At 40.8% G+C, this 14,450-nt stretch overlaps 1 protein-coding gene across 4 annotated transcripts in view; it reads left to right on the plus strand.

Moving 5' to 3' along the window:
- Window positions 1-13,862, plus strand: part of LOC128011858 (connector enhancer of kinase suppressor of ras 2) — a 38,238-nt gene extending 24,376 nt beyond the window's left edge. For all 4 annotated transcript variants that reach the window (XM_052594622.1, XM_052594631.1, XM_052594648.1 and 1 more), the window contains 11 exons: window positions 4,457-4,695; window positions 5,162-5,196; window positions 7,187-7,235; window positions 7,486-7,534; window positions 7,672-7,844; window positions 8,234-8,307; window positions 8,520-8,591; window positions 8,670-8,740; window positions 8,909-8,991; window positions 9,641-10,336; window positions 11,542-13,862. In XM_052594622.1, the coding sequence (XP_052450582.1) occupies window positions 4,457-4,695; window positions 5,162-5,196; window positions 7,187-7,235; window positions 7,486-7,534; window positions 7,672-7,844; window positions 8,234-8,307; window positions 8,520-8,591; window positions 8,670-8,740; window positions 8,909-8,991; window positions 9,641-10,336; window positions 11,542-11,763 (1,763 nt within the window). In that variant the 3' untranslated portion in view covers window positions 11,764-13,862. The remainder of the gene's footprint in view (window positions 1-4,456; window positions 4,696-5,161; window positions 5,197-7,186; window positions 7,236-7,485; window positions 7,535-7,671; window positions 7,845-8,233; window positions 8,308-8,519; window positions 8,592-8,669; window positions 8,741-8,908; window positions 8,992-9,640; window positions 10,337-11,541) is intronic.
- Window positions 13,863-14,450: the final 588 nt, after the last annotated feature.

Genomic DNA, 14,450 nt, shown 5'->3' on the forward strand with positions numbered 1-14,450 from the left:
ACTATAGAACTGACATTTCAGAGCATCAGAACAGAGAACACAAAGGTGGTGACTTTGTTCTAGTGAACTCTGCAACCAAAAGCAGGAAATACTGTTACATAGGCTTATCTGTCAAAATTGAGGGAAGCTAAAGGACAAATTTCTTTGAAGAAGCCACCTGAGATTCGGAAAGCTGGAGGAACTGCAAACAAACATTACCGCTTCCTTTTGGTTGTTCAGTACAGAGTAACTGTTAGGAACCTGTCAAGCTAATCACCCACACCTGTTCCCTATCAGCGACCTCATCACAAGGACTATAAAGCAGTCACCTCAGCCCCAGTTCTGGGTGAAGCCTCCAACAGGAATTTACCCCATGATCTTGTCCCCAACTCACCTCGCTTTCAGAAGACCTCCAGAAGTCACGTATACTTACCTTTGAGAAACCAACCTGTGTGTCTTTGTTCTACTGTCTCCAGAACTCCTGAGATAACCCAGTTACCTGAATTCCCTATGAGCTTCGATATCTCCTGTGTTCCCGTAAGACTCTCTGGGCAGTGGCCTCCCCTGTAAAAGTAAAAGAGACAAGTATTAGTATTCCGGAATTGTGTGGCTTTGACTTCTCGCCAATTGACGAACTCACCTGCATTCTGCCGCTCACTGAGTGATCTGCACAGAATCCGCACCTGAAATTATCTCCTGCTCACCTTTCACAAACTCCTGAAATAATAAACACTGTTCAATTCAACTACCTCTGTTTCCAGTGTATATCCTGACATGAGGCTTGATGCAAACCGCTATAAATTCAGCAGAACCCAAAGACGGCACTTCCACAAACACCGCTCCCATGCTGGTGTACATCGCAAACTCAGTCTCTCGACCAGCGCCGTTCTCTAGCAGGGAGGAAGACTTCATCGCAATACTTTCTGGTCCTGGATCAACACACACATCAATACCCTACAGAAATATCAAAAATCTTGTTCATTATCCTGCAATTATTTTGAGTTGCATTGAGATGGGCCGAAGCGTTGTGGTTTCAGGAGGATGCGGTCACCTCGTCCTTACAGAATTTCATTCAGCATTTTAGAGAACCTATAAACGACGACTCTGACAGTGACCAACAAATGTCTCAAGAGCCTACGGTCCCGTCCACAGATCTTCGCCCAATAGATTCCCCGTTAAGCCCAGGATGGGCTCCCGATCCCCAGTTAAGCCCAGGATGGGCTCCCGATCTCCCGTCAAGCCCAGGATGGGCTCCCGATCTCTCGTCATGCCCAGGATGGGCTCCTGAACCCCAGTTAAGCCCCGAAGAGGCTCCCGATCTCCCGGTAAGCCCAGAAGAGGCTCCTGATCTCCCATTAGGCCCTGAAAAAGGCTCCCGATGTCCCATCAGGCCCCGAAGAGGTTTCCCTTTCACCTGCTCAGGATTGCGCGGAGTCCTCTGCTGCACTTCGGCCCTCCAGACCCATGTCTCCACCTCGGCCCATCAGCCTGCCAGCTCTGCATCCATTTGGCTCCACCGAGGCTCGTCTGCCCAAGGTAGAGGTCTTCACGGGTCCAAAAATTTGTGCCCGAACCCGACAGAGACCCGTAATGTACTACGCCGAACCGACCCGGACCCGTCTAATATTTCAAAAGCTGGACCCGGACCCGTGTAGATCCGAGAAATGCCTACCCGGACCCGTATATTATTTAAAATCTGGACCCGAACCCGCCGGGAAGACACAGACCCGACTGGACCCGACGTTCACATATTCCACCTTAAATTGCTATTACAAGTCAATAAACCTGTTGCGAAGAATACAGCTTTTTGTCTTACCTAATTTAAAGAACCGTAGTCTCTCTTCATTGTACCTGACTGCCTGTAATGCATTACAATCCTCCGACAAGAAAGTTATTCATGTTATTCCTCTCGTTATTCCAAGTCCAAGCTGAATCCACTCATTATTTCAGCTTCAAAAGTCCACTTGATGTCACGGTGACGGATGACAAATGCTACTGTGCACATGTACATTCTGACTCAAGTTAATTCGCATAATAACTTAGACTGTTTGCCCTTTTGAACTATAATAGTGATCGCTCGTGGAATGCCATGGCCGCTGACGTTATTTATTTACTATCATCTGATCTCTGTCTGTGCTCTCTGCTCTGCATCGAGTCTGAATCTGAACCACTAAAACTTTAAGATTAAACGGTTCATTTATAATATTATAAAAATGGGAGAAAATGTAAAATGCGGTTTGGCAGTCGAAGTGTCCCTCACTGGTTGCCATAGAAACATGAAATGCACTCGACACTGCACATGCGTGCTAGCTGTATCAACCTAAAATGCTTTAACACAATATGAGCGTAATAGAAAACATTTATGTGACACTTCACCTCAGATTGTGTTGCTGATTTGAAATATATTAAATATGAGTGTGTCAAGTCTGCAAGCATTAATACCGTGCGTGCACTTGTACTATATTAACTCTGAGTCTGCGAGCGAGAGAGAGAGAGAGAGAGAAAGAGAGATCACTTTTTTTGGCTCACTCTTTTCTTTTCCTAATTTTACAAGTTGCAAGTTACAAAAAACACAAGCAGTCTTTGATCACGGCCGGGTGTTCTTCGAGTCCGATGACTCCGATCAGCGATCGCACGGTTATTAAACACAATGTTAAACAGACCTGGGACCCGAGGTAATAGATTCGGACACCGACCCGGTTGATGATTTAAAATATAGACCCGAACCCGTACGGGTCCCGGGTCGGGTCCGGGGTCGACGGGTCTCGGGTGCACTGTGAAGACCTCTAGCCCAAGGACTCCAGGCTCCCTCGTCCATCCTAATAAACCTTTGTCAGTCATCGCTCAGCTTCCGCCATGGACTTCCGGGTCTCTGGCTTCGCCTCGACCCTCCACCCATTTGGCTTCACCTGGCTCCTCCATTCCTTCGGTTTCCTTGTCATCCTCGCTCGTCTCATTGTTGTCCTGGTCAGCCGAGTCCTCGGCTCCGCCTCAGGCACGCAAGCCAGCTGCTCTGCCTTGGGCTTCCGGATTGGCGTTGTCGACCTGGTCCGTCGAGCACTCCGCTCCGCTGGTTTCTATCATGCACCCTGGTTCCGCCTCCATAGATCGGCCTCGAGGTGCCGCCCAGTCCTCCTGTCAAAGCTCCCCCCTGGTTCCATCATGGTGTTGGCCTCATGTTTCTGCAGGCTCCACGTCCTCGAGGCAGACCCCTACGACATTGGATGAAAGGGGGAGGGTAGTGTCAGGAACCTGTTAAGCTAATAACCCAGATCTGTTTCCCTATCAGCGACCTTATCACAAGGACTATAAAGCAGTCACCTCAGCCCCAGTTCTGAGTGAAGCCTCCAACAGGAATCGACCTCACAATCTTGTCCCCAACTCACCTCGCTTTCAGAACACCTCCAGAAGTAACGTAACGTATACTTACCTTTGAGAAGCTAACCTGTATGTCTTTGTTCTACTGTCTCCAGGACTCCTGAGATAACCCAGTTACATGAATTCCCTACGACCAGTGGCCTCCCCTGTAAAAGTAAAAGAGACAAGTATTAGTATTCCGGAATTGTGTGGCTTCAACTTCTCGCCAATTAACGAACTCACCTGAATTCCTCCGCTTACTAAGTGATCTGCACAGAATCTGCACCTGAAATTATATCCTTCTCACCTTTCACGAACTCCTGAAATAATAAACACTGTGTTGAATTCAACGACCTCTGTCTCCAGTGTATATCCTCACAGTAACTTGTTTCTGAATGTATTTTAATTAGAAAAATATTTTTTGAAAAATATAATAATAAAAAACAACAACAGAACAGTTTGACCATATTAGAGGGTTCTCTCTGTTTGAAATTCTTTTTTTATGCTGCTGCTTGAAACTTAGTCCATTAATGTAGATTAGCACCTTCACATAATAATAATAATAATAAAAGGTTTTACTCCAAAAATTATATGTAAACTCTATATTTAATTATCAACTAATGTCTAATTAGTAACTTTCAGCTGAAATCTTACTTTTAGCTTATATTTGTCATTCTTACTAACAGTTCTTAATGTGTGAGTGGTAACCTAGTTTATTTTAAGGTTCAAACTCGATGTCTAAAAAAACAGAGCGTTGTCAATGACAGTAACCAACTTTACTTTCTGGTTTATGGGATGTGAAAGGTGATATGTAACCATGTAAAATGACTAATTTATTACTTCCTTTCTTTTTTGTGGAAATACAACTCTAAGTATAGAACAGAGAATGCGTAGGTGACTTTGGCACAGATATAAATAGAAAGCAAACCTCCTTGAGGGGAAATAAACCTCTAAAACCTCACACACACAGCAAGGTGTCAGAGCAGCTTCATGCTGTGGCAGCTGGAGTCATGAAGAGTTGAATATTTAGCAATACCCTCATTTTCTGCAACACGTTCCCATTGTAATGTTTTTCGCTCAGAAGGTGACTCACTGCTTGGTTTCTGTCTTTCCCCATTAGATTCTGATTCCTCCCTCTTGCGGTTCCTCAGTGATGACAGGATTTTGTTGATCCATGAAGAGGCAGAGTTCTCCCAGCGTGACACGAGCAGGCGATCCAGGAAGAAGAGCCGAAATCCCAGCAGTCCCAGTTTTCCCATTAGTCCCTCTATGCTTGCCCCGCCTGTGCGTCTGGACACAGGTCCCCCCGAGGGACTGCCCTTCCCCGTGCCTGACTCTAACACAATGCCACACTACCATGTAAGTGAAATGTTGAATCTGATCTGAGCTATGGCTGTTCTCACACAATTGTATAATCGGATGGTTTGATGTTGGTCAACATTAGTTTGGTCTTTAAATATCAGTGCTTTATCTTAGAAGCATATCAAACTCAATATCATATCAAACTTATTCGACCCTGTCTTCACCAAGTCTCATTTGTAAAAGAGGTTTTAACCTCAATGTGACTTTCCTGTTTAAATAAAGGTTAAGAAACATTCTGACATTTACATTTGTTTAATAAAAAATTTAAAAACTGTCTCATCTAGTGACATAGTAATTAAATTATTGATCCAAATTTTGATCACGTGATTGTACCCGCACACACACACACATTCTCACATGTGTCTGGAACAGTAGTTTCTTTTCACAACACAGAACAGGAAATTCAAATCTGTCTTCCTCTCGGTCTCTCTTTTTCTCTTTGTCATTCTGTTCTTTGCCCCAGAGAGCTGCAGACACACTTCGAGCAGATGCTGATAGGCAAGTAAAATTCATACCTTTCTTAATTTATCATATTTGTTTGTATTACTTAATTATTACCCCTGTGGTTGATTTGTTACCACAAAGAGTAAAGATTACGGCAAAAAAGTAAATTTCTACTTTGGGTTGTTATTTTCGGCTTGGTCCTCAATAATATATCATAATCTGCCCTGCCATATGTCACTCAATTGCTTTAAATCGAACTGAATAACTTTCGGTCTGTGATTCCTATCACTGAGCTTATTCAGAAAGGTTCCCATGGTGGCAGGTGCTACAATGGGCAGATGTGTAGGTGCTCTACAAAGCACAAGGTTTGGTGGATTTCCCCATATTTTATTTTTACCATTAGAGCTTCTGGTGTTAGGATTAACAGTATCAGTGCTGCTTCCACCTGACTGTGACTGGATTCTGAGCATAGAGCTGATGTCATTGATGTATAAATCAGAATCAGAATGTGCTTTATTCGCCAAGTGTGTGGAAACACACAAGGAATATGTTGTGGTTTTTTGGGAGCTAATATTAATAAAATATTTTTAGGAGCTAATTATAATAATTTGGTATACATCTGGAACAGAAGATTTATGTACATATTTATACAATATTTACTGTAAATACAGATGCATAAAGAATATGTATATGTATTTACATAATACTTGAGAGAAAGGCAATAATTAGTTATTATGAAATGAATTACAAAAGACTGGTGTTAGCTTTTTAAGCTGAAGAGGGCATGAGGGGAAAATAGTTTTTTTTTTGCATAAATGTCCACATAGTGCACAGAGATCTGTAGCGTCTGCCTGAGGAGAGAAGTGCAAACAGGTTGTGGATGGGGTGTGGGGTCTATGATGATGTTACCTGTCCGTTTCTTCACAATGTTGGGCAGGTGCACACCAATGATCCTTTCAAGCTGTCCTAACAGTCCGTTGAATTCTTCTTATATCTGATTTGCTCGCTGACCCACACCAGACTGTTATAGGCGTGCACAGAACAGTAAAACTGTGTCACCTGCGCCTGTGGAAGTTGATCTTTTTCAGTTGACAAAGGAAGTACAACATCTATGTGGTTGGTTGTATAAGTTTTTTTTCATCATAAACCCAAGCATCTAAAATGAGACTAATAATCAATTACTGTTTAACTTTTTTTATTTTCTTTCTTTTTCTTTCTTTTTTTTTTAGTACTGGTGAGCAAGTTTTGAGTTCTTAAAGTGACAGCATGACGTCTTAGTACTACAGTCAATGCCAGAAGAAGAAGGAGAGTTTGAATCCTTATTATATGACCTCTTTAAACATAAAGGCTTTGAACTGGTCATTCCAACATTCAAAGAGTTTTATGTTTGTTGATTTACAGGCGAACAAGATGCTGCTCACACTTTTGTTTGAGCACACAACAGTCAGTCACCAACACAGTGACAATCTTAATGAACTGCTGTTTCTTTAAAAATGAGGAACAGAAATTCCTTGGCTGCAGTTTTAAGGAGGTTTTTATTTCCTCTGAGACTGAGCTGTAAGTGTCTGTGGAGTCTGATGCTGTGAAACGAGTCTGTGTGAACGTGGAACGATCTATTTCTCTGCTGTTACCTTGCATATAGAGAATTAGAAAAAAGAGCATTGTCTGGCTGGCTGAGGTTTAGGTATAGTCCTTAGTACTATTTAAAAATATTGTGTGTGTATGTGTGTGAGAGGGGTGTTTGTTTGAGCGTGTATATGAGAATGAGCAGCTGTACTAGGGCGGTTTCAGTTAGAATAAGTTTTGAAGTTAACCTCAAACATCAGCATCCTGTCGTTGTTTGAGTTAAATAGGCAAGAACATTTTTATTTATTTATTAATATTTCTTTATTCTTGCTGCACGTGGAATCATAAATTACACTACTATGCTCAGGCAGTTCTTATTACCACATAATTCAAATGTTATTGAAAACTTCCTCTCTTCTTGTCTGAATGTCTCATTCTCCTGATGTTTCTTTCTTTCTCTCTCATTCTCTCTCTACAGGTATGTAAGTTCAGGACTTGACCGACAACCAGGGACATCAATGAGGAAGGTAAACCACAAGCACAATATGGCAAGAAAAAAAGGGTTCCTGTAGATAGAAATCAGTTAATGAACATCAGTTTTTTCATGATATTATTCAGGTTTGCACTTCATACAACTGAAAGTACATTTTTCAATATTAGGATCAACGAATGTTTTAGTTTTTGAATATTTATGATAGTATCTGTTATATTACAAATAGAATGATGCAAGCAATTTCAAGCTTTCTTCCTTATGTGTCCGTCTTCTTCTCTTTCTAGTCTGTACATTATGCCTCTCTGAGGACCAAGCCCAAGAAAAAGAGCAAAGGTACAACGATAAGATGCATACAAACGCATGGGTTTACCTTGAGCGCATGGGTTGTGTGTTGTGTTGCAGTGTGTTGTAATTAATTTATCAGAATGTTATTTAATATGCTGTGTGTGTGTGTGTGTGTGTGTGTGTAGGGTCCCTCAGTAGTGCCAGCAGGAGACGTATTGCCTGCAAAGATCTGGGTCATGGCGACTGTGAAGGCTGGCTATGGAAAAAGAAAGACGCCACTGGCTACTTCACACAGAAATGGAAAAAGTACTGGTTCGTTCTCAAAGACTCCAACCTGTACTGGTACACCAATCAGAACGTAAGCAAACAAACACAATTCTCTTCTCTTCCATTGTATTTAAAGCTATAACAAAGTATGAGTCCATCTTTTATCCATTTCCACTTGAAATATTTCTGGGATCTGAAGTTCCACATCCAGCTAGTTAATCTCAACTATTATTATTAATGACACAATTATTAGCACTTTTATTACCTGCTGCCTTCCTTGATGGCCTGCCTGCTCGCAAGCTGACAAACATGAGAGTGATGTTTAGTTTTTCAAGTTTTTCCACATTAAAATGTCCATCACATATTCATCTCTTAGTTTTAGAGATGGTGAAGAGCACATCTGTGCATTTATACTATCAATGTAAATGCCGCAGTTATGATGTGGACATGATTTCTCTTGTTCTTTATTTCTTTGCTCAGGATGAGAAAGCAGAGGGCTTCATCAGTTTGCCAGAGTTTCGGATAGACAGAGCGATTGAGTGCAGGAGGAAACAGTGAGTGTCAGAAGACAACAACAATAACTTTCTCTCTGTTGTGTTGGGTTTGTTGGTTTTTGAGTGGGTCTGTGTTTGAAACCGATCAGCTAGTGGAATCTGGGTCACTGCAAAAACTGCTGATCTTTCTTTTACAAACACACTCACACACAGAGTGTAAACTAGATATTTGTGTCTGAACATCTCTTTTTTTATGTCCTTTTTTATTTCAGTGCCTTCAAAGCATGTCATCCAAAAATTAAGAGTTTCTTTTTTGCTACAGATCATTTAGAGGAGATGAACAGGTAAGGCATTTCAGAGCCCCTTCAGACAGCAGCTCCCCACCCTGTTATTTCCTCTCACATCTATGTTTCCTGTTTCAGGTGGATGAACCGTTTAGGCTTGGCTGCAATTGGCTACACGCCTGATGATCCGGTACCGCGTCCTGATGAAGGTGAGATCACATCCTGTAATGATATCATAAGCCCATTGTGGTGTGAATGACCTCACTGACACTAGTTTTACACCACTCCGTTATACTGTAAGCTGCTGAAAAGCATAGTCTGATTATCATAAACTATGATGTTGTGTACGTGATTCTGATCATCATTTTTTGGTATAGATTACTGGAGTGAGAGTGACCAGGATGAAGTTGATGGGTCTATGACACTCAAGCAAGAAGCCACATACCACCATAACCCCCCTGTAAGTATTAATTCACGTCCTAGTACACGTATGCATATATTCAGTCCAAAACACTTGCTTCCATTTTCTTTAACACAGACACACATACCCATTTTTTTTAACAGCCACACTGTCACGATACTGGTTCTGGAGCCTGTTAACAATTTCCTCTTAAATCTCAAAACAGGAACCAGTAAAATCAGAAGACCTGTGTCAGGATAACGTCTTAACCATGTTCTTTTTTTTTTTTTTACATGCGCAAAAACAAAACTGCATGGCACAAATCTAGGCTCCTTCTCTGAGACACAGAATATTTACTTCAGTGTAAAACTTTATTTTATATTTTATACAGTATTTCGTTTTTTCAAATTGTATTTAAAATTATTACTAAACCCAAACATTTGAATGGTAGTGTACATTACACTGAAGCCAGCTCATAACAGTAGCATATAGATGTTAAATCACATAAGTTGCAAACAAAGAATGATTTGTTTTTTGGCGATATGTAACGTAACATGGTAATTTTTGTCAATTTTTGGCTCATAGAGAGGTTCGCTGAGCTTAGGCTCCCACACCAGTACCATATTGGTGGTAAACAAAGGGTGAACTGACTCTGTCGCTCTCCCTGACAGTTGACAATGATATTGACCAGTGTTTCTTTTGTTCTCAGGGAAATTCGTCCAGTCCATTTCCTGAGCGCCATTTTTCCAGTGGCTCCACATTCTCACATTCCTCTGCTGAGGAGTCCCATTCTTCCTGCCGATCCTCCCATCGAGAAAGACGTTCATGGCAGGACCTGATTGAAACCCCCTTGACCAGCACAGGTCTACACTACCTGCAGACCGCAGAAGAGGAAGAGTTACCCGTGCTGCCCTCTGATCAGCACCGACAGGCCACGCTCCCTGCCCAGCACCGGCATCCGCTGGAACGTGACGGGCCATTTCCATTGACGGACAGCGAAGAGTCCCGGCCTCGCCATTACATTCACAAGCAACGTAGTCAGAGCCTCCCTCGCCACCGGGACACACACGGACACTCGCACCGCAGCACTCGTACGCACACTCACACACATGGCACTCTGAGGCCAAGAACTCATCTCCATGAGGAAGAGGAGGAGGAAGAAGAGGAGGCAAAGCAGGTTCGGAAATCTAGCAGCAGGAAACCTGAGAGTGAAGAGAAAGTGAATGATGGCACGGATGGTCTGCAGGAGCTGTACCGATCGCTGGAGCAGGCCAGTCTCTCCGCTTTTGGCCAACAAAGGCCTTCCACCAAACAAGAGTTCAGACGCTCTTTCAACAAACGCTGCAATGACCCTGCCACAAATGAACAACTGCACCGCATACGGGTTCTACGCTCCACACTAAAGGTACGCAAACACAGAAAGCACTTGACTTTTTTATACTTTTGGGTTTAGAACGTGGAAGTAAACTAAAACAGGGTAGACATCTGAAATAAACCCCACTGCAGTAATCTTTTTTTTTTTGGAAAGGAATGTAATATAACACAAAATATAGTGTTAGTATACTGCTGTGTTGAAAGTTTGGTATCTGTCATTTTTTTTTTTCAAAGTTACAATTTTCGCCAAGGCTGCATTTACTTGATAAAAATGCAGTTATGTATAATGTAAAAGATTATCCTATTTACAAAAATGGAAAATAATAATTATAACAGAAATGCCATCACAGTCTGAATAGGTCAAAGATCTGTAAAATGAACTTAGAATTTACAGCCGTAAATAAATCTGAAGGAATCTAATGGAACATTCTAGAGGATCTCCATAAAAATTAAGCAAGTCTCGTTCACACCAAGGACGATAACAATAAAGATATAGTTCTAAAAATCTTTCTCAATATTAAAGAATAGCAGTCCACACCACAACTATAAACGATCAAGACAAAGACAAACAATATTGTTGGAATCATTTTCAAAACAACTTTTCTACAGCTGATGAACAATAAAAAACTGACAGCCAATCAGAATCCATCCTGCTTTAACAAGCTTGAGAATTTAAAGTGGCAGATGAGCATGTGCTTAGAATGAGACGATATCATTCGCTGGGGTGGACTCTAATATCGTTATCTTTATAGTTATCTTTATTGTTATCATTATCCATGTGAACGGGGCTTAAGACATTTTCAGCTGCCATCAAGGGTGTAAGAACTATCTCAAAAGTAAAAAGACGTTTTAAATTAGTTGACTTAATGTTTATCATAGTGTTAACTGAACTTTCTGAAAGGCTTACCTTTCACATTCTTTCTTGCGGTTGACAGAAGCATCTTCTTGGTCTTAAGCCACTGTTTTATGCACTTAGCTACAATTTCCAAGGCAAAGGGAAACTCCTAAATATAATAATTATTTTTAAACGCCTAACCAATTACTCTAGTTGTTACTCCCCAGGCAGCTAATCAAGTTTTGGTTAAAACTAGTTTTTTTGACATTTCAGTAAAATTATCTTGAAGAATTTCAATAGCTTTAGCCAATCAAATGCTTTTTTTTGGTCAAAGAATAATTTAGATTAATCTAGAGTTTTATGAGTACATTTTCAACCTCTTTCTTGCCCATCACCAACAGGCAAAGGAGGGCGACTTGACGATAATCAGTCAGTTGCTGGACGACCCTTGCTTGACCTCAAGGAAGTTTCGTGAATGGAAGCAACGTAACCACGAGCTCTTCCTGGATATCTGTGAGTTCAGCTCCGCTCCATTGGAACCGCCCAGCGAGTCCAACGACCTTTCACCTCTCTCGCCATCGCTGATGATGCACACTCACTCTTTCATAGAAACGCACGTGTGAAACACAGTCACGCACGCACATGACTAACAAACAGTCACATGCTAAAATACAGACATAGAGGTATATGAATAACGTGAGTTGTGCATTTCAAACGCACATATACATACACAAACACACACACACACAAACACTTTAAAAAACACTGTGGATTCAGACTGTCTTCACTTTTTCCTTGACGGATGACCTGATACTGCCCTTCTTCCGACCGTGAGTGACACCAGATTGAACCAATACACTGTAAGATCAATGTCAAAGAACTGACCCAGCCTCCAGAACTACTGCAGACAGACGCCCAGGCACTGAAACCGCAAACTGCTCGTCATGGAAGCAAGAGTGTTACCTGCACATTTACAGCTCACTGCAAACTCTGTACAATATATTTCATCACAGCCACATTTTGAGACAGATGGAAGAAAGGCTCCATGAGGTGCCCACTGCATGCTTGAAGAATCATCTTTTCAGATTGACTACCTGTTGAACAAAACAGGACCATATATAAATACAAAATCTTTGATTGGAGTAAAAAAAAAATGTTTTTTATATATCTTTAGATTTTTTTTTTTTTTTTTGATCTCCTTCCCTCAGAATGCTGCAGGAAGAGCACTCATGTAGCCATGGGCAACAGGCTTCACTCTGTTACCAAGCAACACCGCCCTACTGTGTTACTCTATACAACTCTCAAAGCAAGCAAGAGTGTTGGAACCTGTGTGTGTGTGTGTGTGTGTGTGTGTGTGCATATGTGTATTAAAGAAATGAGAGAAAGACAGAAAACGAGTCAGATGGATGCCGAGGAGTCTCTTTTTGACACTTTAATGGCATTTGCATTCGCATATGGGAAAAGATGAACTTCTGGCAGGTAGTAACATGTTTAATTTGGCTTCTTTAGAATATTTATATTATAGCTAAACTCATGCATGGTTTAAAAAAAGTATTACTATATGCTATCAGGCCAGAGAACAGTCTGTATATAAGAACCTATTATTTGCATAGCTGCATCCTCTGTTTAAAACTGTGAATTGTACTCGTGAATGCAATCTTTTGACTCTGCGAACGCAGAACCTTTATACTCTATATTTTTTTCTACACAAAAAGATGACAAAAGATGAAAAGCTTTGCTTCTCTGATGTTATGACTGTTTTTGCTTGTTTCCGGGTCTTTGCTGGTCATTACCTCTGAGCTATGGGCTACATTCAGGTTGTTCGTTTCTGTTTGCTAATGTACGTGTCCCTTAGACAGACTCCACAAGCCTAAAGTGAACGTTTCATTCCCTTTCGCAATTCTAGACCTCAGTGGCTCAGGATTCTAGAATTGGTAAAAGTCACATGGGAGAGAATTTGAGGTTAAAATACAAAAATCTATTGGTTCATTCCCGGCGGTGGAGTGCAAAACGTCCCCTTTCTAAATGTTGTGTGTGTGCTTGTGTGTTCTCATTTGTCCACATTAAGAAGTCATTGAGACACACTGGTTTAAACACAGCCCTGCATATGTGCTCAGTGTAACAGTTATGTTTGTCACTTTATAGAATCTTGTGGGATGTATTTTAATTGAATAGAATGTACTCATTCAATGGTTTTGTTAATTGTAAATTGCATTGTAACAAAAATACACACTACCCACACACAGACAATACTTTATGTCCATTGTTGATGATTTCTTACCAAAGCGACTCTCAAAATCACATCTGCTCATTGCAGTTACCTTTTTAATGATTATTATTATGTAGAATGTTACACTTCACTGTGTTTCATCCCATGGGTGTGTGTGTGTGAGAGTGAGTGAGTAAGTGTGAGTGTGTGTTATCCAGGCCATCGGGGTTTCACTGTGGTTTTAAGGGCATGTCCCCCCCTCTCTCCCCCACACGGCTATGCTGTATAAGGTGTAAGTTGCACTGCAACATTGAGACGGAACATATTGCTCTTTTTTCAAGGTTTTCTTTTAAAAATTCCCCTTCTGTATATTAAAACACCAGGAAAGAGCCTGATATTTATTCACAGTATTATTCAAAGCTAACCTTCTTTGCTTTCAGAAATATAAATACATATATAAATATATATAAAACAGATTGTAAAATGTTAAACTAATAAACTGAGTTCTCTGCATTTGTGTTTTGTGATGTTTCTAATGTCCAGTGAAATCTCAAGCTGAAATGCAACTGTATGCGGCATCATTTCTGATATACATCCACTGACATGCAATACCAATTTTGCTTGGTTTACCAAAGATTCAATGGGTTTTGATGTCTTTATTGTCAAAAGCAAGATCTTTACTACCAAGCCAACATCATTTAGATAATACATTTACACTTTGCAATGTTAATGCTAAACTACTGCTCACTAAACAATCTTGGCACCAAAAATAAAAATTCCGTCATCGTTTACTCACCCTCATGTCGTTTCAAACCTGTATGAGTTGCTTTCTTATGTTGAACATAAAAGAAGATATTTTGAAAATTGCTGGTAATCAAACAGTTGGTGGTTGCCATTGACTTCCATAGTATTTTATTTTATTTTTTAACCTAATATGGAAGTCAGTGGCAACCACCAACTGTTTAATTCAAAATATCTTCTATGTTCAACATAAGAAAGGAACTCATACAAGTTTGGAATGACAAGATGAGTAAACGATGACAGAATTGAAATTTATGAGTGCACTATACCTTTAAGGCATAACCTTTGTGTTCATATTTG

The sequence above is a fragment of the Carassius gibelio genome, chromosome A5 (genome assembly GCF_023724105.1).
Source record: "Carassius gibelio isolate Cgi1373 ecotype wild population from Czech Republic chromosome A5, carGib1.2-hapl.c, whole genome shotgun sequence".
Lineage (NCBI taxonomy): Eukaryota > Metazoa > Chordata > Actinopteri > Cypriniformes > Cyprinidae > Carassius > Carassius gibelio.